A 13030-nucleotide genomic window follows, 5' to 3' on the forward strand; every position below is an offset into this window, starting at 1 on the left:
GGCATCAGCCGTAAGGGTACCTTAGGGGGTTTATATGTGCTCACCTTCTGGCATAACTCACATATTTTACAATACTCTTCTACGTCTTCGTACAGGTGAGGCCAGAAACACCACCTAGATAAGCGAGCCTCTGTCTTGTTTTTTCCTAGGTGCCCCACAAGGGGATTCCTATGCGCTAAGCGCAGCAGTGGCTCCCTGTAGGGTCGGGGTATAACTAGTTGGGTGAGCTCTTCTCCCTAGACCCTACGCCATTTAATACAGTATAATAACCCATTCCTGATCTCCACCCAGGGTACCTGCGGAATTTGCGCAGGGGATGTTACCAGCTGGTCGGTTCTCGACTGAACAGTCTCCCAGAAGGTCTGCAGTTCCTCGTCTCTCTCTTGTGCCTCCCAGAACCTGCTGCTGTTCGACAGGGCTTCTATTTCCAGGTCGTCTGGTGCCTCCCGGCCAGCCCCTCTCTTATGCTCTCGTGGCGGTGAAGCGATGCTAGTACTTCAAATATCTTGGGCCAATCCCGGCCCAAAATCATGGGGTACAGGATTCCTTCATCCAGTCCCACCAGGATTCTCCTATGGATCCCATTCACTTGTAGGTCTAATAGACGTCTTTCAAAATAAGACTTTTGTTTATGAAGGCATACCATTTGCACCCTGGTACATTGTGGTGCTTGCTTCCAGTCAATTAAGGAGGGGCGCACCAGTGACTGGGCGCATCCTGTGTCTACGACTGCCGGTATTGGCTGGCCTTCGACCCACACCAGCAGTTTGGGTAAGGGTTGGACCGTGGTGGTCAAGCCGTTGCCCACCCCACAATCCATCAACTCGGACTCAGGGGCTTCCTCCGAACTTGCCTGGTGGTCTGGGGCTTCTAGGTCCTTTCCAGGTCTTGACCGCAAACCCTGAGGGCAGTTTCATGCTATGTGCCCCTTTTGCCCACAGAGGAAACATACAAGCCCTGGAGTGCTTCCCCTCCTGCTTCCTTTACTCTCCTGGTCCTTTTCCGTATTGCGCTCCTGCCCCTTCATACCTCTGTCTTATCGCATATCTCCCTGAGCCATGTCAAAATGCTCGGCCAACTGCAGGGCTTCCCGGGCCGAAGTCGGGCAATGGCATCTTACCCATCTAAATTTGCTATGATTTGCTCTAGCAGTATCTGGTTACATATTTCCTCTTTAGAGGCAGCCTCAGGTCTAAGCCATTTAGTCATTAGATCCATGAGGCTCTGCCATAATACTCAAGGGGCTTTTGCCTCTCTTGATTTCTTCCCGTGGAATGCCTGGCGATTCCTTTCTGGTGCTATATCCAGTCTCCTCAGTATTTCCGCCTTGACCTTGTCATAGTCCTGGGCATCCGTACAGGTCATAGCCCTACATGCTGCCTGAGCCTGACCGATTAACAAGACCCCCAGGTGTCCAGCCCATTTTGATTTCTCTGTTCCTGTGGCTATGGCTGCCCTTTCAAAGGTCTCCAGAAAGGCCTCAGGGTCATCCTCTTTCGACATCTTAGGCACTCTGAAGTCCCATGGGCCTCGGTGGGCCCATACCTGCTGCTGGAGCGAATGCTCCTGTATGCTGGACTGTCTCATGGCCTGTTGCTGCTGTTGCTGCAGCACTTGGGCCATTAAGTTCATTGCCTGTTGGAGGGATTCTGTCCCTGCTAACCCAGGCTGGTGCTCCATCAGGACTCCTTAGTCCTGCCGGAGAAGCCACTGCCACGTTCCCGGCCAATGCACCACTGTCGGGGTAAGGCCTCGACCGCCTCCCCATGTCGGGGCCACTTACCAGGCACCAAGGCTCCGCTCACCCGTGGTTGGGCATTTTACATGCGCTTGCCTTGCCTGCCATGACTTTGATGTTAATAGAGTTGGTTCTGATGGTCTGGCGCATGTCGTCCAAATATGAGACTCTTGATGTGACAATGTACCCTCTAAGATGCTGATCTAGATCCCAGATTTGATTATGTGAAAAATATCAATGGTTGTATTGATGAAATATATATTACTGGCATTTTACATGACCTACAACCTTTCTAAGATAGGAGGTCATATGCACCCCTAGCTGACTTCAGAGCTTAGTTCTAAGTGTAGTACAAATGGTTGGAAATTGATAGATAATATTACTATACATGTATTCAGTGGTGGATCCAGGGGGAGGTGCACTGGTGCAGTTACAGCTCCCTTTGCTTCTCGGTCTACCTGAAGTTTAAAACCAACTACCTGGCAGCAGCAGCAGCAGCAGCAGCAGCAGCAGCAGCAGCAGCAGCAGCAGCATTTCTATTCAAGCAATGGTTAGAGACTCAATTGATTTCCTGGCTCATTATAATCTACATAATTGCTCCTTAACAACCCTCCCTTCTTTTTTTAAATGACCTTGATGTTCCACTAATCAAAAGCTATTCTTTTTGGCAATTCTGCTGTCTGCTAGCTGCTTCTAGGATGTAGTTCCTATTTAATTGTGTTGCAGACTGTTTTTAACTCTGCCTAAAAACATTAACTCAGGTAAACATTATTTCTGATGTGGAATAACTTTCAATGAAGCACTGGATGCACTGCCAAAATGCTCAAGAAGACTGGGCTTTGTTTTATGAATCTGAAAAAGAGATGTACATTTAACTCTAATGACTACAGGACTAATGAAATGGTATTTTGATTATTTTTTTTGCCTAGTTTGTTGTGTTTTTAATACATAATAATACAAATTCCAATAAAATTATATTTGTTTTTGCTTCAATGGTAAATGGAATAAGTGCCTAGCTTATTAGTAAAGAAAAGTACGTGTTGTGTTTTTTGGGATGATGTACCACATCAGCTGCACCCCACTTTTCAAAATCCTAAATCCTCCTGTGACAGGTGTGCCACTATTGGAGCCTCTCCGGGTATGGCTCCGCCCACCTGTAATGGGCTAACCGCCTGCTTACTCGCCTGCCATGCCTTGATCTTATTTAATTAATAGATTGTTTTAATTAGCAGGAGGCTGCCCATTTCTACGCGCCCCAATGACAGGGGGCACTATCTGCGGCTCCTTTTCCTCCCCTACACCACAGCCCAAGCCTCACCAGATGGTGCTGGTGTGATCTGACTTTGGCCCTGTTATGTTGCAGCCCTCTTTTTGCCCTCGGGGCTCCTCGCTGCCCCTCTGCACTCTCAGGGCTTCTCTGCACTCTCGGTGCTCCTCGCCGCCCCTCTGCACTCTCGCTGCCCCTCTGCAGTCTCGGGGCTCCCCTGTGCTCTTGGGGCTCCCCTGCGCTCTCGGGGCTAGGCCAATGCACCCCGCAACATACTGTGCCTTCTCCAGCGCCAGGAACCCCCATGCTACTGGGGAGTCCCTATGAGGCCTCCTCCACCCCTAATAGCCTCACCCGGTCCTCCAGTTAAAACAGTAAATACAAAACACAAAGCCCCCAGGCTATAACATAAAGCTAAACTGTCTGGTCAGACAACAATTAATCCCGACCAGGCAAAAATACTCCAACTCATGGCAGCAACCCATGGATATTCGTGCAGCCAAACCTTGCCCTTCTCTCTGCATTGGCTTAGCTCCTCACTCCTTGGCTGTCAGAGGAGGAACTGCCACCCTAGCCTCCTGCCTGGGTTTAAGAAGGGCTAAGCCCTGCCCCTTCCTGTCAGGGGGTTTCACTGGTTTCCCCGGCAACCAGCACCTGTGTTGCCCTGAAGACTGGCGGCTCTGTCTCCCCCTTCTCACCACTAGGGGGCTCTCTGGAGCCATCCCTGTTCTCAGACGCAGGGCACCTAAGTGCTCTGCGACACCTCCCGTTAATTTATCATGCCATATTGTTTAGAACTACTGATGTTTGTATTTAAGTGTTGGATCCTGACTTGTTACTGCTCAGAGTTATCTGATACGTTCACGTATCGGTAGATTTTATACTTTAAAATATCTATATATCTAATGATTTTTGGCCATGTTCATTTCTGGAGGGACTCCACTGAAACCAATGGAGTTACCCCCCTTCTCCCCCTCACCCCCCCAGCCCAGAAATGAATTTGGCCTGTTATGTCTTCTGTAGTGGTTTCAATATCAGAAGCAAAAGATGTTTTGGGATGAAAGCTGGATTATAGACTTCAGCCACATCAGACAAGGTTTGTAAATACTGTTTTTTTGGCATTCTTAGCAGTGTTACTTTGTTTTACAAGTGAATCAAATGCATAAATGTGTCTGCATGCCAGATGGATGGATTATATGACTTGAAAGACAAGCTCTGATTAAAGAAGTGTAAATTCCAAGGAAGGGAAATATGTTAAAGTTTCTTACACTAAGGGGATGAAATAAAAGGAGAGAATAATTAGATTGACTATCAAAAAAACCCCTTTATGACATGGATCTGTCATGCAGTGAAATAATGATCTGCTGGAAGTAGATGGAAAGTCCATCACACCTGCTCATTTAAAACAAATCTCAACAGAATATTAGTAAGGACTCAACAGAGAACTTCTTGTATCTATGCTGGTAATGTCAGTTACTGAAGGCCGATCATTTTGAGAGCAGGGAAACTGACTTATGGAAATGCCTCTATGGTGCAGTACTGTGTAGGGTATAGATAGCTGAGCTAGCTTTATACTGTAGTCTAGTTAAAATAGCATGGTCCTCTGCTTGGCCTAGGAGGATCTAATGAGGCTAGTCTGTTTCTTCTGAGCTAGTGTAAGTATCTCTGTGTGGCGCAGCATTACCCCAGTTGCTGAGATTAGTGGGAGAGGTCACTAATTTATGGCTGTGAGCCATAATAAATTCAGGGGCTTCATGTTACATTTTCTTTAATAGTCAGATCCTCAATTAAGCAGTTCTACTACAACTATACACAAGACCAGACTCTGGTGTGAACAGCAGCAAAGTTTCCTCTGTGTGTGTATGATTTAAATGTGCCTGAAAGTCACATGCGTCTCAATGACCATTTACTGTTTCAATTTAGATCGCATGGTTCGGACTGCAATGGGTAGCATCCTTAGTGTGCCCCATGCACCCAGTGAATCCAATGCCAGCTGTATCACTGCACTGAGCTCCTGCACAGCAGCTGTCAGCACCTCCAGGAAGCAGTACTTCACACAGACCGGAATATAGTAGGCTTAGCTCACAATCATTCGTTCTGTGTTATTCTCTCTACTATAGCTACACCTGTACAAGAAGGCTGTCACTCCTTGCCATATTGCCATCTGCAAGTAATACAATGGCTTATTCTCCATCCCCTAGCCTATTTTGATAACAGTCTTCAAATGCCTGAAGGATGATTATGGAGAAGATGGAGACGGGCTTTTCTCTGCATTAGTAGGGAACAGGACTAGGAGCAATGGCCCCAAGCTGAAACAGAGGAAATTTAGGCTGAAGATTAGGAGGAATTTTCTGACTAGGGTGGTGGTCAAGCATTGAAACATGCTCCCTAGAGAAGGTGTGGAATCTCCATCCAGAAAACTTACAAGAGCAAGTTGGACAGAAGCCTGGCTGGGATGGTTTAGTCAGAGATCACCTTGCCTTGAGCAGAGGCTGGAGTAGATGACCTTGTGAGGTTCTTTCCAGCCCTACTTTCCTATGATCTTGTATGATAACATGAACTTCCTACCATGCTCTGCATGAGCAATTTTCCTATACCCACCCCAGTGACTACTATTTTTGGTTGTCCCCCTTTTCTTTTCTTGATGAGATTTTTAATAGTTTATAAATGTTCTCAGGTGCCTGTACATGTGATGGGGGTTTAATCCCTAAGGTTTCATTCTGTGCCCCCTAAATTGAAACAGTGGGGTATAGAATAAAACCCTGAGGACTAATTGTTTCAATTTTTCCATCATGTTATGATGGGGGGACCCAATCCTTTCTTTTTTTTTTTTTTTTGTAGGAGTTGGAGCTTGTCCCCAGCTGAGGTGTGAGCTGCTTGCAGGCAAAGTGGTCCTTAAGCTACTAGGGGCCCTGTCCTTCCCTCTGCAGCAGTGATGCCCCCCAGGGTGCCTGGGTGGGTTGCTAGTAGGCCAGGTGTTGCCCCAGTTCAGAGGCGGTGCCTGGCTGGATTCAACTCTTCCCCAAGCCTGCCAGGGCTTCCAGCACCTTGTGCACTTTTCCCACTGCCTTCCCATCACCTGGGATTGCCTGGGAATGGGCTGGCTTGCCTCTGGGGCAGCAGGCAGGTGACTGGATGTGCTGGAGGCCAGAGAAGGCAGCAAGGACAGTGCCCAGGGTGCTGAAAGCCGGGAGGGGAAGCTCAGCCTTGGCAGGCTTCCAGCGCCCTGTGCACCGTCCCTTCTGCTTTGTCCAGATGCCAGCACATCCAGCCCCGTTCCTGTTGCCTCCCTGCACTGCCCCACAGGCAAGCCAGCCCATTCCCAGGTGGTCCCAGGTGGCAGGGACAATGCATGGGGCACTGGAAGCCCCAGAAGGCTCAGGGAAGAATTGCATCAGGCCAGGAAGAGAAGCAGAGAGGGGCCCAATCCTTTTGTTTGGCAGAGCCTGCCTGCCTCTCCTGTGGCCAGGGGGCAAGCTGACAGCAGCATCGTTGCAATTTGCAAAGTTGTAAACTAAACTACATCCAGGTGTAGTTTAGTTTGCAACAATGCAAAGTCATTAAAAACCCCTCAAAAGTCTTGCACATGCACACTGTGATGCCATTAAGCCGCACAAAGTGATATTTTCATCATGTGTACATGTTAATGGTGTCACACGTACAAGCGCCTTTCAATACCTCAGTGTGTTTAAACCTAAGTCTCTACTGCAGGTCCATCTGTAATATTTAAGTAGAAGTCAGTTAGGGCCTTAGAACAAAGGAATGACATGCTATACTATGTTGTTGTTATCTATAAACTGGATCCTTAAACCAGTTTGCAGGACTGGGAATTGAAGACAGTATTAACCACTAGGTCACCAGTTGATCTTGGTCATGATATACTCATACAAAATATCTCAGGGCAGGGCAGCTACTTCCAATAGTTTGATTGACAAGGGCCCCACTTTTCATGGCCCCTCTCATCCCAGGAAAAATGCTGCCCAGAACATCCAGAAGCCAGCTATCTCAGTAGAGTAGACCACACAGCTCTGAGCTTCCTTGGCTAAACTGTTTCAGTTACCCAGGCAGGCTTACTTAAAGCTAACATATTTATCTTTACACTACACTGCAATTTGCACTGTAGAAAACCATGCTGAGTCCTATGGAAGATGAGAGGAGAATTTGGAGTGACAAACTTAAAAGGCAGCCCTGCTTACATTAGCTATTCTTCCAGCAAACTGCATTAGAAGCTGCTGAAGAGGAGTGAGGGAAAGTGGAGCAAGGAGCTAATCACCATTGTGTCCCACCTGCTGACTAGGGGAATACCATTTTTCCTGGTCCCACTGCTCCTTTTTTCTGCCTCACACCTCTCCAGTCTGCTCTATGCTAGTCTAGTGACCCCTGTAGAAATGGGGAGAATTTACCTCTTGGGTTGGGAAACACAAATATATAGAGAAAAACTGACATGAGCTTCAAAATGTGTCATTTTCTGCAGATTTTTATTCCAAACATCCCCGAATTCCACAGTGAATCACTGTGGGATTACAGCATTTACAAAAACTTCTTGGTCTTGTTGCAGTGATGGAAGGACAGTCGCCATCAAGAAAATAATGAAAAAGACTTTCACTCTGTCCAAATCCATACGGAAGGAAGTAAAGCAAGTCAGGTAAACAATGAAATGGAATACGGGTTGCTATGAGAGCACCAGTAGGAGGATGTGGTGGCAGATCAGTTAAGACATTTTGTTATGACTTTGAGTCTTGCTCCAGGCTTATTCCAAAAGATGACCCACTCAGTTTAGCTGTAAATACCTGATAATTTAGGCTGGTGATCAAAGGTAACTAGATATGATCATCATCACTGTGCTATTGGCTACAAGCACTGATGCACCTTCTCCATGCCAGGCTGATAGATTGCTAAGGTTTAGTACATCTTTGACTGACAATGTAGACCTCCCTATTGTTACTTGTGTTCATGTTCTTTTTTCTCCAGATGTTTTATTGCAGTGTATTTATTTGACCTTGATTGAAGATGCTTTTGTGAATATTCAAGAACACAAAAAACTCCAAAAAAATGGCAAAGCACCACATCTTCATACCGATGAAGGGTGTTGGGGCACATAACTTCTGGGGACAGGCTGGGGGAACTGGGCTTATTTAGTCTGGAGATGAGAAGACTGAGGTGGGATTTAACAGCAGCCTTTGACTACCTGAAGGGTTGTTACAGAGAGGATGGATCTAAACTGTTATCAGCAGTGGCAGATGTCAGAACAAGAAACAGTGGTCTCAAGCTGCAGCAAGAGAAGTTTAGGGTAGATATCAGGAAAAAAATTCTCACCAGGAGGGTGGTAAAGTACTGGAGCAAGTTACCCAGCAAGGCTGGATCCAGACATGCAGGCATGTCTTTGCAACCCTACCTCTTTGCAATCCCACAAACTCCATGAGTTGCATGTTGATTTGTGCACAGTGCTGCTCATTTGCAGTGCCAGGGCAAAATTCACTACCAGGATTTCCTGATAGCAATAAAAAAAGAAACCTGAAAAAAGCAGTTCAAACCACACCAGCGTGGCATGCACCAAGACAAATGCAGAGATAGGGGGGCAGGTTGCTCAGGGCTGCCTTCTTTCCCACCTCAAGACACGCTGTGCCCCAGGCAGCTGGGGAGCAGCTTGCTGGGTGTGCGGGGTGTCTCAGCTCAGGGGCTCCGTAGTGTGCAGAGACAGGTTAGCAGGCAGCCTTGGGCTGTCTGCTTCCCTGTCTCCACATGCCACTCCCCAGCTGGGAGGCAAGCACAGGCCTGCCGGCTAACCCTGCACTGAGGCACCCTGTTCCCCAGCCAGCTACCCACCACTTTCTCCCCTCATAGCACATGATGCGATGGAGTCCCCATGCTGAGGCATGTGGATACAGGGGAGCAGGCAGCCCTGCTCCCCTGTCTCAAGACACAGTGGACCCCAGGCAGCTGCTCTGCAGCTGCCTGAGGTCAGTGTGCCTCAGTGCAGGGGCTCCACAGTGGAGCCCCCACGCGGAGATACAAGGAGACAGGGGAGCAGCCAACCCAGGGGGTGCCTGGCTTGCACATAGGGTGCCTCAGTGTAGGGACTGTGCAGTGCATAGAGGTGTGGGAGCAGGCAGGCCTTGGCTGTGATAATCTATTTGGGGATTGCCGTGCTTTGAGCAGGGGGTAAACTAGATGACCTCCTGAGGTCTCTTCCAACCCTCATTTTCTATTAACCTATGGTTCTATGATGCGATTCCTGTGCTTCTTCTTCACAGAGAACTTGATCATGCCAACCTCTGCAAATTCGTCGGAGGTTGTGTAGAGGTGCCAAACATTGCAATTGTGACAGAATACTGTCCAAAAGGGAGTCTGAATGATGTTCTGCTCAATGAAGACATCCCTCTAAACTGGGGCTTCAGGTAAAATCAAGACTTTGGAAAAGATAAGCGACCCAAGTAGCACTGCTAGGTGACACTTTCTGTTTCAGATAGGGTGCCAGTTATAGATAAAGTCATGGAGTACATAAGTCTGTGATGTGTTGTAGATCAGAAGATACCACTCTTCTGCAAATGAAAGAGAAAGGAAAGCCATTGATCCTTGCCCTGACCTATCTCAGGGATATCCTTATATTCCACATTACTCCTGCTGAGCCCAAGTCTTTTCATTGCATCTCTGTTTATGGTGTGATGCCGTCTGAAGTCTTGGATCCCACATAGCTTCCTTTCTTTCACTGATGTCATATAGACTTATTACGCTCTGATGTTCTATTGACTTAAACTGTGTAAAAGAGCAACACAGGTCCAACACTGAAAGGATTATTGTGAGCATTACTAGTTACCTGTAAAAAGACACATGTACACAGAAGAGGCTCAAAGGATTTCAAAGGAATACAGAAAAAAACAACCTCTTTGTTTTAACCATTTATTTTATAAATACATACTGCCCCTTATTTCCACTAGCTGTGCATTCTCTTTGCTTTGCTTTAGGGCAACAGCAAAAAATCTCTTTAAAAATAGCTGTTCCGTACTAAATAAGGAAGTTTAGAAATCTGCTCCTCCTCTGCATGTCTGTAGCCAGAGGTTAATCATACAAGCTACTGAGAAAACCTGCAAGAACATGAACACTTCTATCATGCCATGTGCTCCATCTGGCATGTCACCTAAGGGGAAACTGGGGACATTCAGCAACTCGCAGGAGTCCTTACTTTGGCACCTTGCAGAATTGAGCCCTGGGGGCCTGGATCCAAAGGCTACTTAAGTCATAAAATCTTCCATTGACTTGAATAGGTTTTTAACAGATCCCTCACTGAGGATTTGGTTCACAAGAACACTAGTTTGTTAATAGTGACTTTGTGCCTTCCAGGTTTTCCTTTGCTGCAGACATTGCTCATGGAATGGCATATCTTCACCAACATAAAATGTATCATGGACGGCTGAAGTCCAGTAATTGTGTGATTGATGACCGATGGGTTTGTAAGATCGCAGGTAAAGAGAAGGGATGGATTTTGCAATCTGTCCAGGAAACCAATTATACACTGCTCCAGCAGTACTGCAATCTGGCATTTCAGATGGGAATACTAACTGAAACAGCCTATATTACTAGTAAACTATGGTACAGCAAACCCATTATATTATCTTGTCCTCCCATTGAATGTGTGCCTCTCTTGCATATACCATATCCCATGAGAGATGGAGTCAGACATCATCAGATTTGGCAAAATCCACCTCATCTTCTATTTGATTCATAAGGAAACCTCATTATAGACATCAGTATGAAACACTAGAAGATGTTTGATGACTGGTAAACCTGAAGACACTTTAATAGGGAAAGGTAAAAGAAAACTAGGGACAAGCTGATGAATTCTCCCTCCCTTACACCAACACAACCAGTCTTGCTTCTATGAGAGCCTACCAGTTTCAGTGGTGTTGGCCAGTGTAAGATACAGGATAATTTGACTTACAGAACTGTGGAGACTTTAACTGATCACAGTGTACTTGATCTCAGTGGTTTCAGACAACAGCTTTGCCACTTTCTTGCTAAGGGTAAAACTTGGGTTGTGGTCCAAAAAAATGAGACTACTGGAATATCCTGATTAGAGGTGGGTCTGAACCAAAAACCTTACCCTCCCCCACTCCCAATTTTAATAGTGTTTGTTTCTAGAAAATGGAAGAAAAACTATTTTTTCTCATGTTGTCTGAGATTACTCTATGGCTGTGTGTGGGCTCCTCATCCCAATTTAGGGTCAGATCCAGGAGTCCAGTTGAGCTTTATACCATACAGAACAGAGGGTTGGCTCCAAAAGTAGTGTTAAAGTTACTGTACATCTCCTGGCCTGGTACCCCACATTTCACCTTTATATTCCCCTAATCTTGGGGCCAGGGTTCAGTACCCCGTTTCTGTTGGCTTCTTATTGCTTCAAAAAACTAAAACTAGACCTGGACATCTTCAGCATGGCCTGCAAGGAGGTGGGTGCTGCAAAAGACTGTAACACTGGTTCTGTCTTGCACTGAAATGATGCTGCCATGGTTGAATAGACAGACTGGTTTTGGGGCCAGTATTCCATGTGGAGTGAATCAAAAGGCTCAGTTATACTATCTGAGTAATCTCACCCAACACTTGCTCTCCAGTTCCAGCATTCACAACTACATTTGAATAGAAACACCTCACCCCGCCCACCAAAGTCTTTAAGTTGAAACTGGATGGTTTTACTTCCACTATAAACTCATTTAAATCAATAATGTTGCAACTTAGTACTACGGGTGTTTCGGGAAAGAATATAATCTTTACTGAGAACTTGCTTCTTTCTTGTGTGACAGACTATGGATTGCAGTCTTACAGGAAAGAAGATTCCTCTGGGGGTTCTAGTTCATATCAGCAGGATTTGATACAGATTTATTTGCCACCCGAGATGCATTCACTGTTGAACTTTGAACCTACTCCTATGGCAGATGTGTACAGGTGACGATAAACTTTTCACGTGTCTTCCTTTGTGATCAAATATCCTTTGTTATTAATTGGGCTGAACTGACTTCCAACATTATATCAGGGAAGAATTTGATTGATTGTGATTAAAAGTTAATTGATTCACATTTAGAGAATAATTCAGCTATTAAGGGGACCACTACTTGAAGATAGGAAGTAAAATTCTGGAGCTCATTGAAGCTGATGTAAATCCAGGGTAATGTTTTTGATATTTTGTCACTAGTGCAAGTGCAAACAAAAGATAGATCTTAAAGCTATTCTCTTTTTAACAGTATTGCTTCTTTTGTGTTTCTTTTGTTGAGAAATTATTATAGTCAAAGCTTTGTTATCGGGCACCCGTGGTCATCCGGCTTACCTTACAAGCTGGCGTGGCAATTAATAGAACGTGCTGGCTTGTAAGGTGCCAGTTAATGGAGCTTTTACTGTACTTAGTTCAGAGTGGGTGCGCTTTACTATGGAACTGACTGATTAGCTGTGCAGTAAAGTGTCACCATCTACATATGTTCTTGCATTAGGGCACAGTAAGTTAATTAACTCCACTGTAGGGACAATTACTATGCTACAGCAGATAGCACTTACACGCACTACAGTGCACATGTAGACTGTCACCAGAGCTGGCTGGGGCGTGAGGATTCTGCAGCGTGGGGGCTGCCTACTGGCTAACCCCACACTATAGCATCCTTATGCCTTGGCTAGCCCCTCTGCAGCACGTTTTGCTGGGGTGAAGCTGACCCCCCAAGTCGCCTGCTAGCCCAGGTCTGCTTTACCTTGGCTCAACATGCTGCAGTTCTGAGAGCACATTTAAACACCTGGGAACAATAAGCTCTGGTTCGAACTGTGCCAGAGTTTATTGCTATGTGCTAATTGCACGTGTAGATGTACCCAGTAATATTAAAATGGTTTAAATAGGGTACATCTACACATGCGCTTTACTTTGGAGTTGATTAATTAGCTCCACAGTAAAATATCCCGTGTGCCAGTATTAGGGTGCAGTAAATTAATTAACTCCACTGTAGGACAGTATTGTCTGGGAGAAATACTATCCTACAGCAGCTCAAATGCAC

General features: G+C 46.0%; 1 protein-coding gene across 1 annotated transcript in view; it reads left to right on the top strand.

Moving 5' to 3' along the window:
• The window catches only part of LOC109323282 (atrial natriuretic peptide receptor 1-like), a 54831-nt gene that overhangs the window by 22122 nt on the left and 19679 nt on the right, over positions 1-13030 (top strand). The window contains exons 7-12 of the mRNA XM_019554730.1: positions 4029-4101; positions 4929-5076; positions 7564-7650; positions 9260-9403; positions 10347-10468; positions 11801-11942. Of these exons, the coding sequence (XP_019410275.1) occupies positions 4029-4101; positions 4929-5076; positions 7564-7650; positions 9260-9403; positions 10347-10468; positions 11801-11942 (716 nt within the window). The remainder of the gene's footprint in view (positions 1-4028; positions 4102-4928; positions 5077-7563; positions 7651-9259; positions 9404-10346; positions 10469-11800; positions 11943-13030) is intronic.

Source organism: Crocodylus porosus, unplaced genomic scaffold (assembly GCF_001723895.1).
Source record: "Crocodylus porosus isolate Cpor-Errol unplaced genomic scaffold, CroPor_comp1, whole genome shotgun sequence".
NCBI classification, from domain to species: Eukaryota; Metazoa; Chordata; order Crocodylia; family Crocodylidae; genus Crocodylus; species Crocodylus porosus.